Consider the following 14,932-nt stretch of genomic DNA (forward strand, 5'->3'; position numbering starts at 1 on the left):
ACTAGACTCCAGAAGGCACAAATTTCCTGTGTCTCTGCCTGTGCTTTTGTATCACTCCTGTACCCCTTTCCCAAGTTCATTTTATCTTGTATGTGGTATTCATGGCCATGAGGAATTTGATCAGAATATTCCAATATTTTGATCATTCTTACTCATTCTCTTTTTTTAATTTATTAATTTATTCAGCAAGTATTTCCTTAGTGTCTGTTCTATGCCAGGCACCATGAGAGATTCTAGGAATAGAATAGTAGGAAACTGGCATTCTTCTTCTTGACATTCCCTTCCCTCATTGGAAGTTTGAAGTTTTAGGGAATATTAGACACTAATCAAATGTTTGCCAAGATATGTTAGAACAGATCAGGAATGAAGTAAAAAAAAATAGTACAAAGTAGTGTGAGTGCAACTGGGGTAACTCTCTGAGAACATGATATTTCAATTGAGACCTGAAAGTAGGAAGATGCTTGGCAGAACTGCTTCCTGAAGAAATTGGCCTTTTTTTTTTTTAATAAAGACCAAAGAAGTCCCATGTTGTCGGAGTGGAGAAAATAAGGGGGGGCGGGCAGAGAGAGAGGTACAAGAGAAACCAGGAGGAGTCTGGCATCAGTCAGCCCATAAAGTGACTTGATACTGTGGTAAGGTATTAATTTATTAATTAATCCGGAGAACAGAGGGAGCCATTGAAGGATTTTGCTGTTGTTGTTTTTTTTTTTTTTTTTTTTTGGCAAGCTCTCATTTTTAGCCCTGGTTGGCTTGAAACTCACTACTTTTTTTAAGACTCTAAATGCTGAGATTAGAGGCTCTGTCACCACACTTGACCTTATCATGGGATTTTTTTTTTGTTTTAATTATTTGCAAGCAAAGACACAAAACAGGGACCAGGGCCCTTTGCTACTGCAAATGAACTTCAGATGCAAGTGCCATTTTGTGCATTTGGCTTTATGTGGATGCTAGGGAATTAAATCTGGGCCATTTGGCTTTGCAACCCTCAACCCTAAGCCATCTCTCCAACTCCCATAAAGGGATTTTTTTTTGTTTGTTTGTGTTTTTGAGGTAGGGTCTTGCTGTAGCCCAGGCTGACCTGGAATTCATTATGTAGTCTCAGGCTGGCCTGGAATTTACAATAATCCTCCTGTGTTGGCCTCCCAAGGGCTGGGGTTTAAGTTGTGTGTTACCACGCTTGGGGAGGGAGAGGGAGAATGAGCACTCTAGGGCCTTTAGTCACTGCATTCGAACTCTAGATGCATGCACCACTTTGTGCATCTGGCTTTATGTGGGTACTGGGGAATTAAACTTGGGTTGTTAAGCTTTGCAGGCAAACACTTTGATCATTGAGCCATCTCTCCGACCAATAAGGGAATTTTTTAAGCCGGAGAGGGACTGGAATTATTTCTGCTTTTTTACTGCTATGAATAAGGGTATACATATTCATGCACACATTTATGGCATGTGTCTTTTGGGGGACATATTTTCATTTCTCTTAGGTACACATATTTATGAGTCAGATGGCTGGGACATACAGTAATTATCTTTTGAGGGACTGTTAGGATGTTTGAAAGGGTGGATGCACTATGTTACATTTCCCTCAGGAATGGATGGTGGTTCCACCTTGTCCACATTTTGTCAATACTTGCTGTTGTGTTAGTTTGATTGTAGAAAGCTATATAAAATTGTATCCTTTTACTAGCAAGGTTTTAAAGCCTGGGTTTGGGATTTGCTAGGCTATTTTGTAGAGATATCTTTAGTTTGAATATTTATTATTCATGAAATATGCCCTATACTTTCACAACTTATTATTACTATTTATTTGTTTAGTTTTGTTTTTCAAGGTAGGGTCTCACTCTAGCCCAGGCTGACCTGGAGTTTACCATGTAGTCTCAGGGTGGCCTTGAACTCAGGGCAATCCCTACCTCTGCCTCCCAAGTGCTGAGATTAAAGGCGTGTACCACCACGCCTGACCAAGTTACTATTTTTTAACCTACATATGTCTGTAATATGCATGCATGAATCTATGTTTGTATATGTGTGGGTACACATATGTGTGGATGCCAGAGGTTGACAATGAGTGTCTTCCTCAGTTATTCTCCACCTCATTTTTTTTCTGAGACAGGGTCTGTCATTGAACCTGGAGTTTACAAATTCTATTAGAATAGCTAGCTTACTGGTCCTGGGGATCTTCTGTCCCTGTTTCCTCAATGCTAGTTTCCATGTGCGTGTTTCCATATCCAGCTCTTATGTGACTGGTGGGGATCCAAACTCAGGTCCTCATGTTTATGTGGCAAGCACTTTACCCACTGAGCCATCTCCCTAGCCCTTTTTTTAATTTCTTTAATTTTTTTATGTGTGTTACTTTGTGATATGCAAAGCCTTAATCTGAATCTTTAAAAGCTCAAGCTAAGTTTCTACTTGTTCCTTCATTTTGCCACATTAATAATTGGTTGTTTGACCAATAAAATAGCAATTCAGTTAGTTCCATTTGATGCAGATGTCTCTTGGTTTCTTCTGGTTGTAATTATTACCATTTGCATAGTATTTCCTCCTGTACTTTGTTTTTATCTCTTACAGTGGTGTTGATGTGTTTAGGTGGTAAAATGTCTCTTACTGGGTAAGAATTTTCAGGTCAGGGCTGTTTTAAAGTATTATAAAGTGTTATAAAACACTATGTTTTGTCCATCAAAAGGACTTGGTAGCTATTTAGAAGGTTTTTTTTTTGTTTGTTTGTTTTTAAAGGACTGTATTATGTAATGAACCAATATAATAAAACAATCTGTATAAACATCATTTTAATAATACAAACGTAGGAATTCTCAAAATGACTAGTTTCGCTGGAAAGAATTGCTAATAGTCAGATGGCTTCTTGTAGAAAATGAAGCTTCAGCAAAGGCTTCACATGTCAGAATCCACAGTTGGGGTCAGAAGAAGAGAACATTTTGAGACTAATTAAAAGATATCCAGAGCAGTCTGACTGTCAGGACCTGTGGTCAGGGACAGGTTTGCCTGGATAGAGTGCTTATAAGCTCAAGTCGCATGTGGGTATGGTGGATCATTCAGGGAGTTCCTGGCCCTTTGAAACCTGTGAGTTTAGGATGTAATTTAATCTAGATGCAGCTGAGTGTCAGTATAAACTTTTTCATCCAAGTAGATACAAGTGTTAAGGGGCTGGAGTGATGCTTGAAAAACCTTACCATCATAGATTTGAATATGTTATAAAGCACTGAGACTAATAACTCTGAGTAAACTCAGAAATGAGTTGACTTGGGCAATAATCAGTCAAAGCTTTTTAAGCTAGAGAGGGAAGAATTAGATATGAAAATAGACATGAAAATGGGAGATAAAAATCATATGTAGTATGAAAGGAAGGAAGATGGAAATGGTTTCTGCAAGGAAATTACATTGTTTAAACATAGCATCTGTCAAGTTAGAGTAGCGGCTTTAAGAAATGCAGTTCTGTAGAGTACAGTAACAGTTTTTACTCACATTTCTCAGAGAAAGGTTATTGTTGATGATATAATTATTCCCCTCTTCCAGTGGGACTGTGTTGTTCCTTTCAATATGTTTTAGGACTTTAGAGCTTTCATTGTATGAAAAGAATATAATTTGAAGCCATCACTTTCACACTGGAGATCTTTTACTACAGAATGTCCAAAGAAACTCATTTGCAAACTTCATTTTCTCTGATTTTAATTTATTTTTATTTTTTATAATGCTGCATTGACCTCAGGGACTTGCATGGGCTAGACAGGCAGTGTCGCTGGCCTTCATCCTCAGCTGCATCCAATACTTACCACATGCTTCCATGTAAAAATAATACTCATCTTTTACTACTTCCCACTTGGTTCAGTTTTTGTCATTATAATTTTATTCATGCAACCAGTCTAACTTGGGGGAGTCATAAGTGTCATAAACAATAATAGCTAAGCTGTAGGTATTTTTTGAACACTTACATGTTTTATTTTGAGTAGTGTTATTGTGAGAAAATAGGGAACCAATCTTCTGTGGTAGAATGAAGCTTAAAATTATAAGCAAAAACATATAAAGAAAAATTCTTATAGATTAGAAGTACAGCAAACTGTTGTGGGAATTATTGTAGAACCGGAAAGGAAAAGTCCTATTTTTAAAATAGGTGTGGCACAGAGGACACAGATGAATACAAAGGACGCTACAGAGACAATGTAATTATCACAGGTCCTGGGCATGAAACTGCAGGCAGTAGCTACAGATGAGTAAATGCTGTAACAAGACATGGAGAAAAGGAGCCAGAGATGGAAAACAAGTGCTGAGGAGCTTGGGCTTTATTCTGTAGGCAGTGAAGAACCAGTGAAAATTTAAGTGCAGGACAGAATTAGATCTTTGTTTTGGAAAGGTCCTTTTATTTTAGAATGTTCTATTGGATTGGAGAAAGGAGACAGTTGGCAGTAGTTCAGGGACAAAGTGTTATGTGAAGACAATAAGCATTTCACCCAAGTATACACCTTAGAAATGACAGGGAAATGCAACTTATGATACGTCACAGTGATTGTGTGCAGGAGGTTTGAGGGAAAGGGTTTCAGAGCACTTGGGGAATGGGAGTATTTCTGGTAATTGCATTGTGTCAGGCTGATGTATCTAAGTATGAGCTTTAAGTGGACTCCATTTCAAAATATCTTTCACTGATAGCTAAGTTTTAATAAGTCTGTGAAATGTAAATGACAGTTTGGGATTAGTAGAGAGCAGCTGTGGCCAGTGGATAAAGATACAAGGATACAGGGTTTGCCAAGACACAATAGAACATTACTCTCAAGTCCAGGTTGGACAGGAAGGGAAGGGAAGTGAGCAGTGGAGAACCATGAGTCATGAAGGATAAGGATGAGGGACTGTTGTCCATTAGCTTGAAAAATAGGTGAAGGGTAAGTAAGAAGGTGACATATTTAGAAAGGAAAAGCATTTGTGGTGAGATATTGATGTCCTCAAGAGGTAAACTAGTACCCAGAAATGGTAAGGTCCAGGGTGTGTTTATAGATACATCATACTGAAGTGGGAATGTAGTTGAAGGATGTAGTTAATAGTTTATCCATATGGACATTAAAGAATAGAAGAAAATGTTAGAGGAGGTAGTAAGCCACCTGAAAAAGTCCATGATTAGCAAAAAGGACAATTCAAGCTGGGCACACCTTTAATCCCAGCACTCGGGAGGGAGAAACCCTACCTCAAAAAACAAAAAAAAAAAAAAAAAAAAAAAAAAGAAAGGACAATTCAAGAAATTGACTACTGATTTTTTTTTTTTTTTTGAGAAGGAGGCAGATAGAGAGAGAGAGAGAGAATGGGTGTACCAGAGCCTCCAACCACTGTAAACTAATACCAGATGCATGTGCCACCTGGTGCATCTGGCTTATGTGGGTCCTAGGGAATGGAGCCTCAAACTGGGGTCCTTAGGCTTCACAATCAAGTGCTTATTGGCTAAGCCACCTCTGCAGCCCAGACTACTGATTTTTTATGTTGATTTTGTAACCTGCACTGTTATTGAATGTGTTTATTAGAACTAAAGCTTCCTCAGGAAGAAGGCTTTTGTATATAATGATGGAAAAGTGAAACTAACATCCAGGCATGAGAACTAAGCTGGGAAAATGCTGGTTTGGGGTTTTGTTAGACCTAGAGGAATAAAAGAGGACCTTCTGTATTAAAGGTTGCAGGCAAGTGGGTTCCTAGGAGGAGTTAGCAGCTGATACAGAGATAGAGAGCTTGATAATTCTGCTGAAGCTGTCAAGGGTTTTATTCACTGTGGAATAATGATTTCAGTGTATTACGAGAGAATTGGTTGTTTAGTTGTTGAAGGAAGTCTTGAAACAAACACATAATAATATGGCAATGAACACATGTGACAAGGAATTGACTAGAATGTCTGGCATTATTTATTTCTATTGTGTGTGTGTGTGTGTGTGTGTGTGTGTGTGTGTGTGTGTGTGTGTTCTTTTTTCTTCTAGTTAGGGTCTTACTCTAGCTCAGGCTGACCAGGCACTCACTCTGTAGTTTCAGGCTGGCCTTAAACTCATACTAATCCTCCTACTTCTGCCTCCCAATTGCTGGGATTAAAGGTGTGGGCCATCATGCCTGGTGGCATTTTTTAGAAGAAGCTCAAGACAACAAGGCTGGCATGCTTGTATGAGTTGGTTTCTGATGGTGTTTGTGGTCCTAGGAAACTGATGACTGAAGTGGTATCAGGTAATTAATAAGATTAGCTGACTTTAGAATTTACTATGAAATCTGGTTCCTTACCAGTTACAAAATTCTTGTTGTCTGGCAGTTTGTAATTTAAAAGAGATTTCCATGCAATCAAGGTTCTGCAATCAAATGTGGAAAATGTTAGGTTCAGTTGTAAACTCTATGGAAATACGAGATTAAGAGTTTAGTTCCAGGGCTGGGGAGATAACTCAAGGCACTTGCCTGTAAAGCCTAACAACCCAAGTTTGATTCCTCAGTACCCACATAAAGCCAGATGCACAGGATGGTGAATGTATTTGGAGTTCATGGCCTTTGTACCCCAATTCCCCACCCCTTACCCTCAACCCCCTGAGTGGTAGCACACATCTGTAGTCTCAGCACTTGAAGACGTAAGAGGATCACTGTGAGTTCGAGGCCAGCCTGAGACTACATAGTGAGTTCCAGGTCAGCCTGGGCTGGATAGAGCAAGACCCTACCAAAAAAAGAACAAAAACAAAACCAAAACTAAATAAATAAGAGTTGAATTCTAGCTAGAAGACCTTGGAAAAGCTAATCTTTTAACTCAATCTGATAATGATGATACTATGTTAAATGGATAGAGGCAAAAGAAACACATACAAGAATAAAGTTTGTAATGTACCTATATCTGTATGTAAGGTTGAATAGGCAAATAAGAATGTAAATGACAATATAAATCTTAATAAACAAGGAGATTATATATAAAATATCTAAAATTGGTCGATAGAGCTCCCGTTTTTCAAACATACCGTTGTTTTTATTTTTTTTCTTAATTTTTTAGTGCCTCTACTTCTCATTCAGAGAACTCGGTGCATACAAAATCAGCATCTGTTGTATCATCAGATTCCATTTCAACTTCGGCAGACAACTTTTCTCCTGATTTGAGGGTATGTATACTTCTTTAAAGTTATGTATTAGATATTTGTGACTGACACTTTCAATAAAACATCTACTAATTAATGTGTGCGAATCAGTAAGTTTACCATATAGTCTTAAAGACAGATTACATGATCATCCCAATAGATACAAAAAAGATATTTGGCAAAGTTCAACATGTGTAATAATAAAAATCATGGCGAAATTAGTCCTAGATGGAGCATGCTTCAGAATAGTAAAGGCCTTATGTAGCAAAACTGTAGCCAACATTATACTAAATGGGCAAAACAGAGCTTTCCTCTCAAATAAAGAATGAGATAAGTATGCCAACTCTCTCCACTCTTATTCAGTATAGTGCTTGAAGTCTTAGCTAGAGCAATAAGTTGAAAGAAAAATATAAAAAAGGATGCAAATAGAAAGGCGTCAGATTATGCCTTTTCACAGATGATACGATTTTATACTCTAAAGATCCTATAGACCAGAAAACTCTTAGTTCTAATAAACACATTCAATAACATTGCAGGTTACAACATAAAAAATCAGTAGTCTGGGCTGCAGAGGTGGCTTAGCCGATAAGCACTTGATGGTGAAGCCGAAGGACCCCGGTTTGAGGCTCCATTCCCTAGGACCCACATAAGCCAAATGCACCAGGTGGTACATGCATCTGGTGTTAGTTTACAGTGGTTGGATGCTCTTGCATGCCCATTCTCTCTCTCTTTATCTGCCTCTTTCTCAAAAAAAAAAAAAAAAAAAATCAGTAGTCTTCATATATATACCCAAAACAAACTTGCTTGGAAAGAAATTAGGAAAATCTTATTCATAATAGCTCTAAAACAAACCTAGGAAGAAAACTTACTAAGAAGATAGAATACCTCTACAATGAAAACTTTTAAGATCTGAATAAAAAAAATTGAAAATAGTAGACAATGGAAAGACCTTCTGTGCTGCTGGATTGCCATAATTAATATCTAGAATTGGCTGTATTACCAGAAGTAGTATTTAATGTAGCAATGAAATAATATTTAATAAATTTAAACAGATTTAATGTACTCATCAAAATTCCAATTATATTCTTCACATAACTAGTAAAGTAAAAACATCCAAAAATTCATATGGAAGCACAAAAGACCTTGAGTAGCCAAAGCAGTCCTAAGCAGAAAAGTCATTCCTGAAGGAATGACAATAACTGTCCTTAAAATATACTACTGAGCTCTAGTGACAAATTGTGACAGTATGATATTGGCATACAAGCAGACATATAGACCAATATAACAGAATAGAGGACCCAGAAATAAAGCCATGCAGAAAAGCCACAGATAGTACTCAACAAGGGTGTCAAAAAACATACACTAAGCCCAGTATGATGGTACATGTCTTTAATCCCAGCACTTGCAAGGCAGAGGTAGGAGGATCACTGTGAGTTCAGGGTCACTCTGAGACTACATAGTGAATTCCAGGTCAGCCTGGGCTAGAGGAAGACCATAAGTTACCCCCCCCCCCAAAAAAAATACACTGGGAACAAGAATGCCTATTCATACTGGGTGTGGTGGCACATACCTTTAATTCCAGCATTCAAAAAAGGAAAAAGAATGCCTGTTCAACAAATGGTACTGGTAAAATGGGTAGCTACCTGCAAAAGAATAAAATGAGATGAATATCTTTCACCCTGTACAAAACTCAATTCAAATTGGACCAAGCACCTTAATTTAAAAACTAAAACCTGGGCTGGAGGGATGGCTTAGTGGTTAAGGCATTTGCCTGCAAAGCCAAAGGACCCAGGTTTGATTCCTCTGAACCCACGTTAGCCAGATGGACAAGGGGGTGCATGCATCTGTAGTTCATTCGCAATGGCTGAAGGCCCTGGTGCACCCATCTTCCCCCCCTTCTCTGTCAAATAAATAAATAAACAAAACCCTGCTTTTAAAAACTAAAACCTGAAACTGCTAGCAGAAAACATCAGGAAAATACTTCAAGATACTGGCATGGACAATAACTTTATGAACAGAACTCTTAATAGCACAGGAAATAACTCCAAGAATTAACAAATGGGATTACATGCAATTAAAATGTTTTTGCATAGAAAAAGACCTATCAACTGAGCAAACAGGCTTCTTACAGAATGGAAGAAAATCTTTGCCAGCTGTATTTCATTTAGGGGGCTAATAACCAAACTATGTAAAGTGTTTCAAAAGTTAAAAAAAAAAAAAGACTACCAATCAGTAAATGTGCTAATTAAAGAGATAGTTATCAAAAGAAGAAATATACTGAAAGAAGAAATATAATTGGAATACACTCACATACACATACTTCTTTAATTTGATGTAGAGTCTTACTCTAGCCCAGGCTGCCTGCTATGGGGTCTCATATCACACAAGTAAGACCATTGACTCATGGAATGTGAGGCAAAATTTTATTGGGTGAAAATGATAGAAAAGAAAAAGAAAAAAAAAGAAAGAGACTGGTGCACCAGGTCTGCATCCCAGAGGTTGGGATTCAGGATGCAGCCTTGAACTGCTGGGAGTGTCAGCTTTTATTTTATTTTTATTTTTTTTTAATTAATTAATTAATTTATTTATTTGAGAGCGACAGACACAGAGAGAAAGACAGATAGAGGGAGAGAGAGAGAATGGGCGCGCCAGGGTTTCCAGCCTCTGCAAAGGAACTCCAGACGCGTGCGCCCCCTTGTGCATCTGGCTAACGTGGGACCTGGGGAACCGAGCCTCGAACCGGGGTCCTTAGGCTTCACAGGAAAGCGCTTAACCGCTAAGCCATCTCTCCAGCCTGAGTGTCAGCTTTTATTGGAGAATACCACAAGATGTTCATTGTAAAAATAGGATGGAAGTTAAAAATATCAAGTTAGGGGCTGGAGAGATGGCTTAGTGGTTAAGCACTTGCCTGTGAAGCCTAAGGACCCCGGTTCAAGGCTCAATTCCCCAGGACCCACGTTAGCCAGATGCACCAGGGGGCATACATGTCTGGAGTTTGTTTGCGGTGGCTGGAAGCCCTGGCGTGCCCATTCTCTCTCCCGCTTTCTGTCCCTCTCCCTCCCTCCCTCTCTCTCTCTCAAATAAATAAAAATTTAAAAAATTAAAAAAAATACCAAATTAGGCAGAGCTGAGGCAAGAAACATTCTATGCTATGTACTCATGAAGGTATTTAGAAACAGAGAGGTACTTGGAACATTGCACAGAGGTTGTCATGGAAGATTGCACAGAGGTCATCATTCCATTTCTTACATAACAGCAAACACCTGCATTTTGCAATAAGGCCTGTGATAATGATTTCTGAAACTTCTCCTTTATCTGTCATCAGGAAGATCAACTTGGGTGGTGGCCTCCATTATGTGTGCCTAAAGGCAAGGGCTGCACAGGAGGATGTTTAACCAGGTCTATTGTGTCCCTTCACGTTCCATTTCTCACTGCCCTGGAATTCACTTTGTAGTCCCAGACTGGCCTTGAACTTATGATCATCTTCCTACCTCCAGAGTGCTAGGATTAAAGGCATGCACCACCATTCCTGGCCGATAGTAAGCATTTTAAAAAGTGTTTATCATCCTTAGTCATCAGGGAAATGCAAATTAAATGTATTTTTGAGAGCCCCATTGCACTCCAGCCATAATGGGCTGTCATCCAGAAAGCATATAACAACAAATGCTGGTGAAGGTGTGGGGAAAGAGGAACATTTAAAATTCACTGCTTGGGAGTATAAAGAATATAGCCATTATGGAAATCAAAGTGGTGGTTCCTCAGAAAGTCAGAAATAGGGCTGTAGCACTGGAGAGATGGCATAAGTGGTTAAGGCGCTTGCCTGCAAAGCCAAAAGATGTAGGACTCACGTAAGCCAGATAGACAAGGTAGCACATGTATCTGGAGTTCATTTGCAATGTCTGGAGGCTCTGGTTTGTCCATTCTCTCATTCTATCTATATCTTTTCTCTGTTTTTCAAATAAATAAATAAAAATACAAAATAGGGCTGGGGAAATATTTTTGGCACAAGCATAAAGACCCGAGTTCAGGCCATGGAAGCCTGCATCTATAATCCTAGCATTGGGAAGGTGTACAAAAGTTCTTTGGGGCTTGCAGACTACCTAGGCTAACTGGAGCTCTATGCTCCGTGTAAGACATTATCTCAAAATATAAGGTGTAGCCAGGTGTGGTGGCGCATGCCTTTAATCCCAGTATTCATTTTTCTGTTTTTTTCAACATACAAAGTACTAGTTTATATCAGTGGCATTTTCAAACAAAATTTGTATTAATTCTTCATTCTCTCTTAGCCCTCTGTCCCTGTGTATCCTTATGCCACCAGTAGGAGGCAAAGCTAGGTGGATTGCTGTGAGTTCAAGGCTGGTATGGAACTATAGAATGAGGTCAGCCTGAGCTAAAGTGAACCTTATCTCAACACCTCTCCCCTAGCCTCCCCCCCACCAAAAAAAAAATAAAGTGCAAAGTGATTGGCCAAGATACCTGTGGCATCCATACTCATCATACACATAGACAAATGTGCCCACATAATACACATATGCACAAATCCTTCACACACACATATACAAAAAAGTTAAAAATACAACTACTAGGCTGGAGAGATGGCTTAGTGATTAAGGCACTTGTCTGCAAAGCCAAAGGACCCAGGTTCAATTCCCCAGGACCTATGTAAGCCAGATGCACAGGATGACCCACATGTCTGGAGTTCATTTGCAGTGTCTGGATGCCCTGGTACATCCTTTCTCTCTCTTTCTCTCTACCGGACTTTCCCTAGCTAAATGAAGGCCAGGAGTTCTTGGTGTGCTTGGGTTACAGGTGTTTCCATCCAATCTGCTCCCATCTTGACATGGTCTTTTGTGTCTTCGTGTGGCTGTCTTCTTGTAGCTCACGCAACATACTGAATTGGGATGCATTCTGCTATACAGTTTTCTTTACAGATGATATATGCAGTTGACCCTATATACAAATAGGTCACATTTGAAGGTATTGGTGATTAGAACTCCAACAGATCTTAATGACCAATGGTATTGAAAAGTATACCATGACTAGTAACATGAAGTGGTGCTTCCTAGAGGATGTTTTTCCTTAATCATTTTTATTTTTTAATCCAGGCAAGGTTTCACTATAGTCCTAGGCTAGTCTCACACAGTGATCTTCCTACCTCAGCCTCCTGAGTGCTAGAATTAAGGGTGTGTTCCACCATGCCTGGCTGATCACCTTTTTTGTTGTTAGGTAATAGTGCCTACTTTTTGCTGCCTGTGGTTTCATCTGAAAACCAAATTGTCATTGCCTATGCTATAAAAGAAAAGGGCTTCCCTTGTGCTGGAATTCGGATGTATTTTCAAATCTGTAACCAATACAATCTATCCCAGATGCTAGTCTGTGGCTTTCCCTGTTAGGAGTTTTGTTTGTCCAGATTGTCAGTCTCATTGTATTAAGTAGCCAGTGAAAAATAGTTCATATTTCCTCTCTCAGTTTAGGTGCATAAAGAAAGTAGGGGTGTAGAGTTGGGAACTTTTACAGATAATCCTTTCTTTTTAGATCATCATTATTTAGTATTTCCCATTTCAGAAAAATGTTTTTTTTCTACTATTTGATTATTTCACGTGATAACTGACATAAGCATTCCAGCTTCTAGATTGTGGTTTCTGCGTTTTCTTTATGGTAATGTCTTGATTTGCATGTATGTTTGTGTGTGAGAGAGAAAGAAAGTGTGTGTGTAGGAGGGGTGAGGGTGAGGAAAGGAATGGAGGGAAGAGTGAGTTTAGAGGCACATGGAAAATTACTGAGCTGAGAAAGTTCCTCTGTTTTCCTACATACACAGTATACATGTTTTACATCTGAATGCATAAATATACAGAGGATGTCAAGATGATATAACTGGAATATGAGAATTCATAGCTTTGTAAGTTATCTATCTAATTATAATTAGACTTTTTATTTCTGAGTGAAGTTGTCAATTAATAGAAGGATAAACCATTTTCCTTTTTATTACATGTGTAACATTCCTTGATTTTTTTCAAGGTACTTAGTTGCTTTCAAGGTAATTATTTGTAGTCCTTGATCTTATTCTTTAGGTCCTACAAGTGGAGGAAATTCTTAGTATCAGTACATCATATGTGCCAGCAAACCCTGATAGAAATGCTCTAATAGTAGTAAGTCACTTAATTTTTTTAGGTTACAGTGTGGGGTATTTTATATGTCTTGTCATTTTGTATATGAGGATAATGAAGCTTAGTTACAGAGGTTAATACTTTGGCCTAAGGTTACTCAGCTGAGTATGTGGCAGTGTTTGAACCTGAAAAGTCTGTATTGTCATTTACTATAAATTTTTCTTATCTTGTTTTTTGCATAAATATTTTTATAGACTGACTTCTTCCCTTTTTATGACTTACTTTATGACTGCTTAGAAGACTTTTTCAGGGACCGTCAACCTAGGCATCACTGAAAAAGATGACCTTGAACAATGACTTCTTTTGAGTTATAGACTGGCATATATGACATTACTCAACTAAGTACCTTTAGGCCAAAGAATGAACTTCTCTAAGCTTCTTTGTCCCCCTATACAAGATGATAAGATATATTTATACTACCTTACACTATAACTAAAAGTTAAATGACTTACTATTCATATACTCTTATATGTGTATGTGTACACTGCTGTTGAGTTCCTTAGGTAGTACATTACTTATGAGAAAAATTATTAAACTTTCAAAACAATGATTTTGTTTAGACCATTAATGTATGGTTTGTGGTTAGGACCAGCCCTTGGTGATTCTTTCATCTCCTTCTCTCTGCCTTTCCCTTAAAGTGAGGAATGGCCTGCTCATCAGGAAGAAAGTAGAATGATTACATGAGCATGTGGTGGATAAACCTGTAAAATGTGGAGCTGGTCTTGACTGAGATTTGCTATAAATACAGAATAAATATGTCCAGAATACCAAAGGCCAGTATGAAAAAACAATGAATGGAAAATAATAAAAATTTTCACATGTTAAAGTTAACATGAAAATATTGAATTAAGGAATATATATTATTAAATAAAATTTGCTTATTTCTCTTTTACTTTCATAATGTGGGTAATAAATAATGAAAACATTTCTGGCTCCTGTTGTATTACTATTGGGTGTTCAGAAGGGTTTAATCTCATCTTGGAATCAGATAGGGGAAAGGACTGATGGGCAGCTAGAGTGGTCTGTTTGAGATGAGAGCTCCTGTGTGTGGGGAGACAGCTGACTTGGCATTGAAGGCCTTCAGAAGGTAGCCTGTGAGGCAGTGGTGGTGCTCCCTTGGAATTTCTTGCTTTTTACCTTTCTTTGAGGTTTTCTGTTTGTATGGTTTAGATGAAAGGACAAAGCTAAACATGACATTAAAAAAAATCTTTTCCTATTTGTGTTCTTAACCTAAACAAGGTGGGAGATAGCTCCCATCTGGTCAGTGCTGTGTGTCCTCATCAGAATGGCATATTCAACAAAATACACAGTTGAATTAGTTGAGAGTTGCCACAAATCCATGTCAGGTCTGTTAAGATCCAGATGGCATTTGAATGATAAGAGCTAAGAACAACCGCAGCTGGCAATATATATTGAAGTTAAAGCCCTAAGTAGATTTGATTGTCCAGGAGTTGAGTAATGGGGGAATAAGTCTAGGTCCCTAACAAAGAATGGCCAGAGTGGAAGTTTAGCCAACATACTGCATTTCAAGGAAGCAGTAAATATAGACAGGGGCAAATGTAGCTAAGAGACAAAATCAAAGACTAACCCCCCTTTCTTGAAGATACTGGGGACAAAGCAGGATGCCTGGAAGATATTGAATTAGGTGACAAGGCCAAATTGTAGAAACTTGGGTAATTAGTGAGAGTT

General features: G+C 38.4%; 1 protein-coding gene across 5 annotated transcripts in view; it reads left to right on the forward strand.

The window, feature by feature from the left end:
* The window catches only part of Mtmr2 (myotubularin related protein 2), an 82,049-nt gene that overhangs the window by 35,614 nt on the left and 31,503 nt on the right, over positions 1 to 14,932 (forward strand). For all 5 annotated transcript variants that reach the window (XM_045145427.1, XM_004661919.3, XM_045145428.1 and 2 more), the window contains one exon: positions 6,995 to 7,100. In XM_045145427.1, coding sequence (XP_045001362.1) covers positions 6,995 to 7,100 — 106 coding nt within the window. The remainder of the gene's footprint in view (positions 1 to 6,994; positions 7,101 to 14,932) is intronic.

Source organism: Jaculus jaculus, chromosome 3 (assembly GCF_020740685.1).
Source record: "Jaculus jaculus isolate mJacJac1 chromosome 3, mJacJac1.mat.Y.cur, whole genome shotgun sequence".
NCBI lineage: Eukaryota > Metazoa > Chordata > Mammalia > Rodentia > Dipodidae > Jaculus > Jaculus jaculus.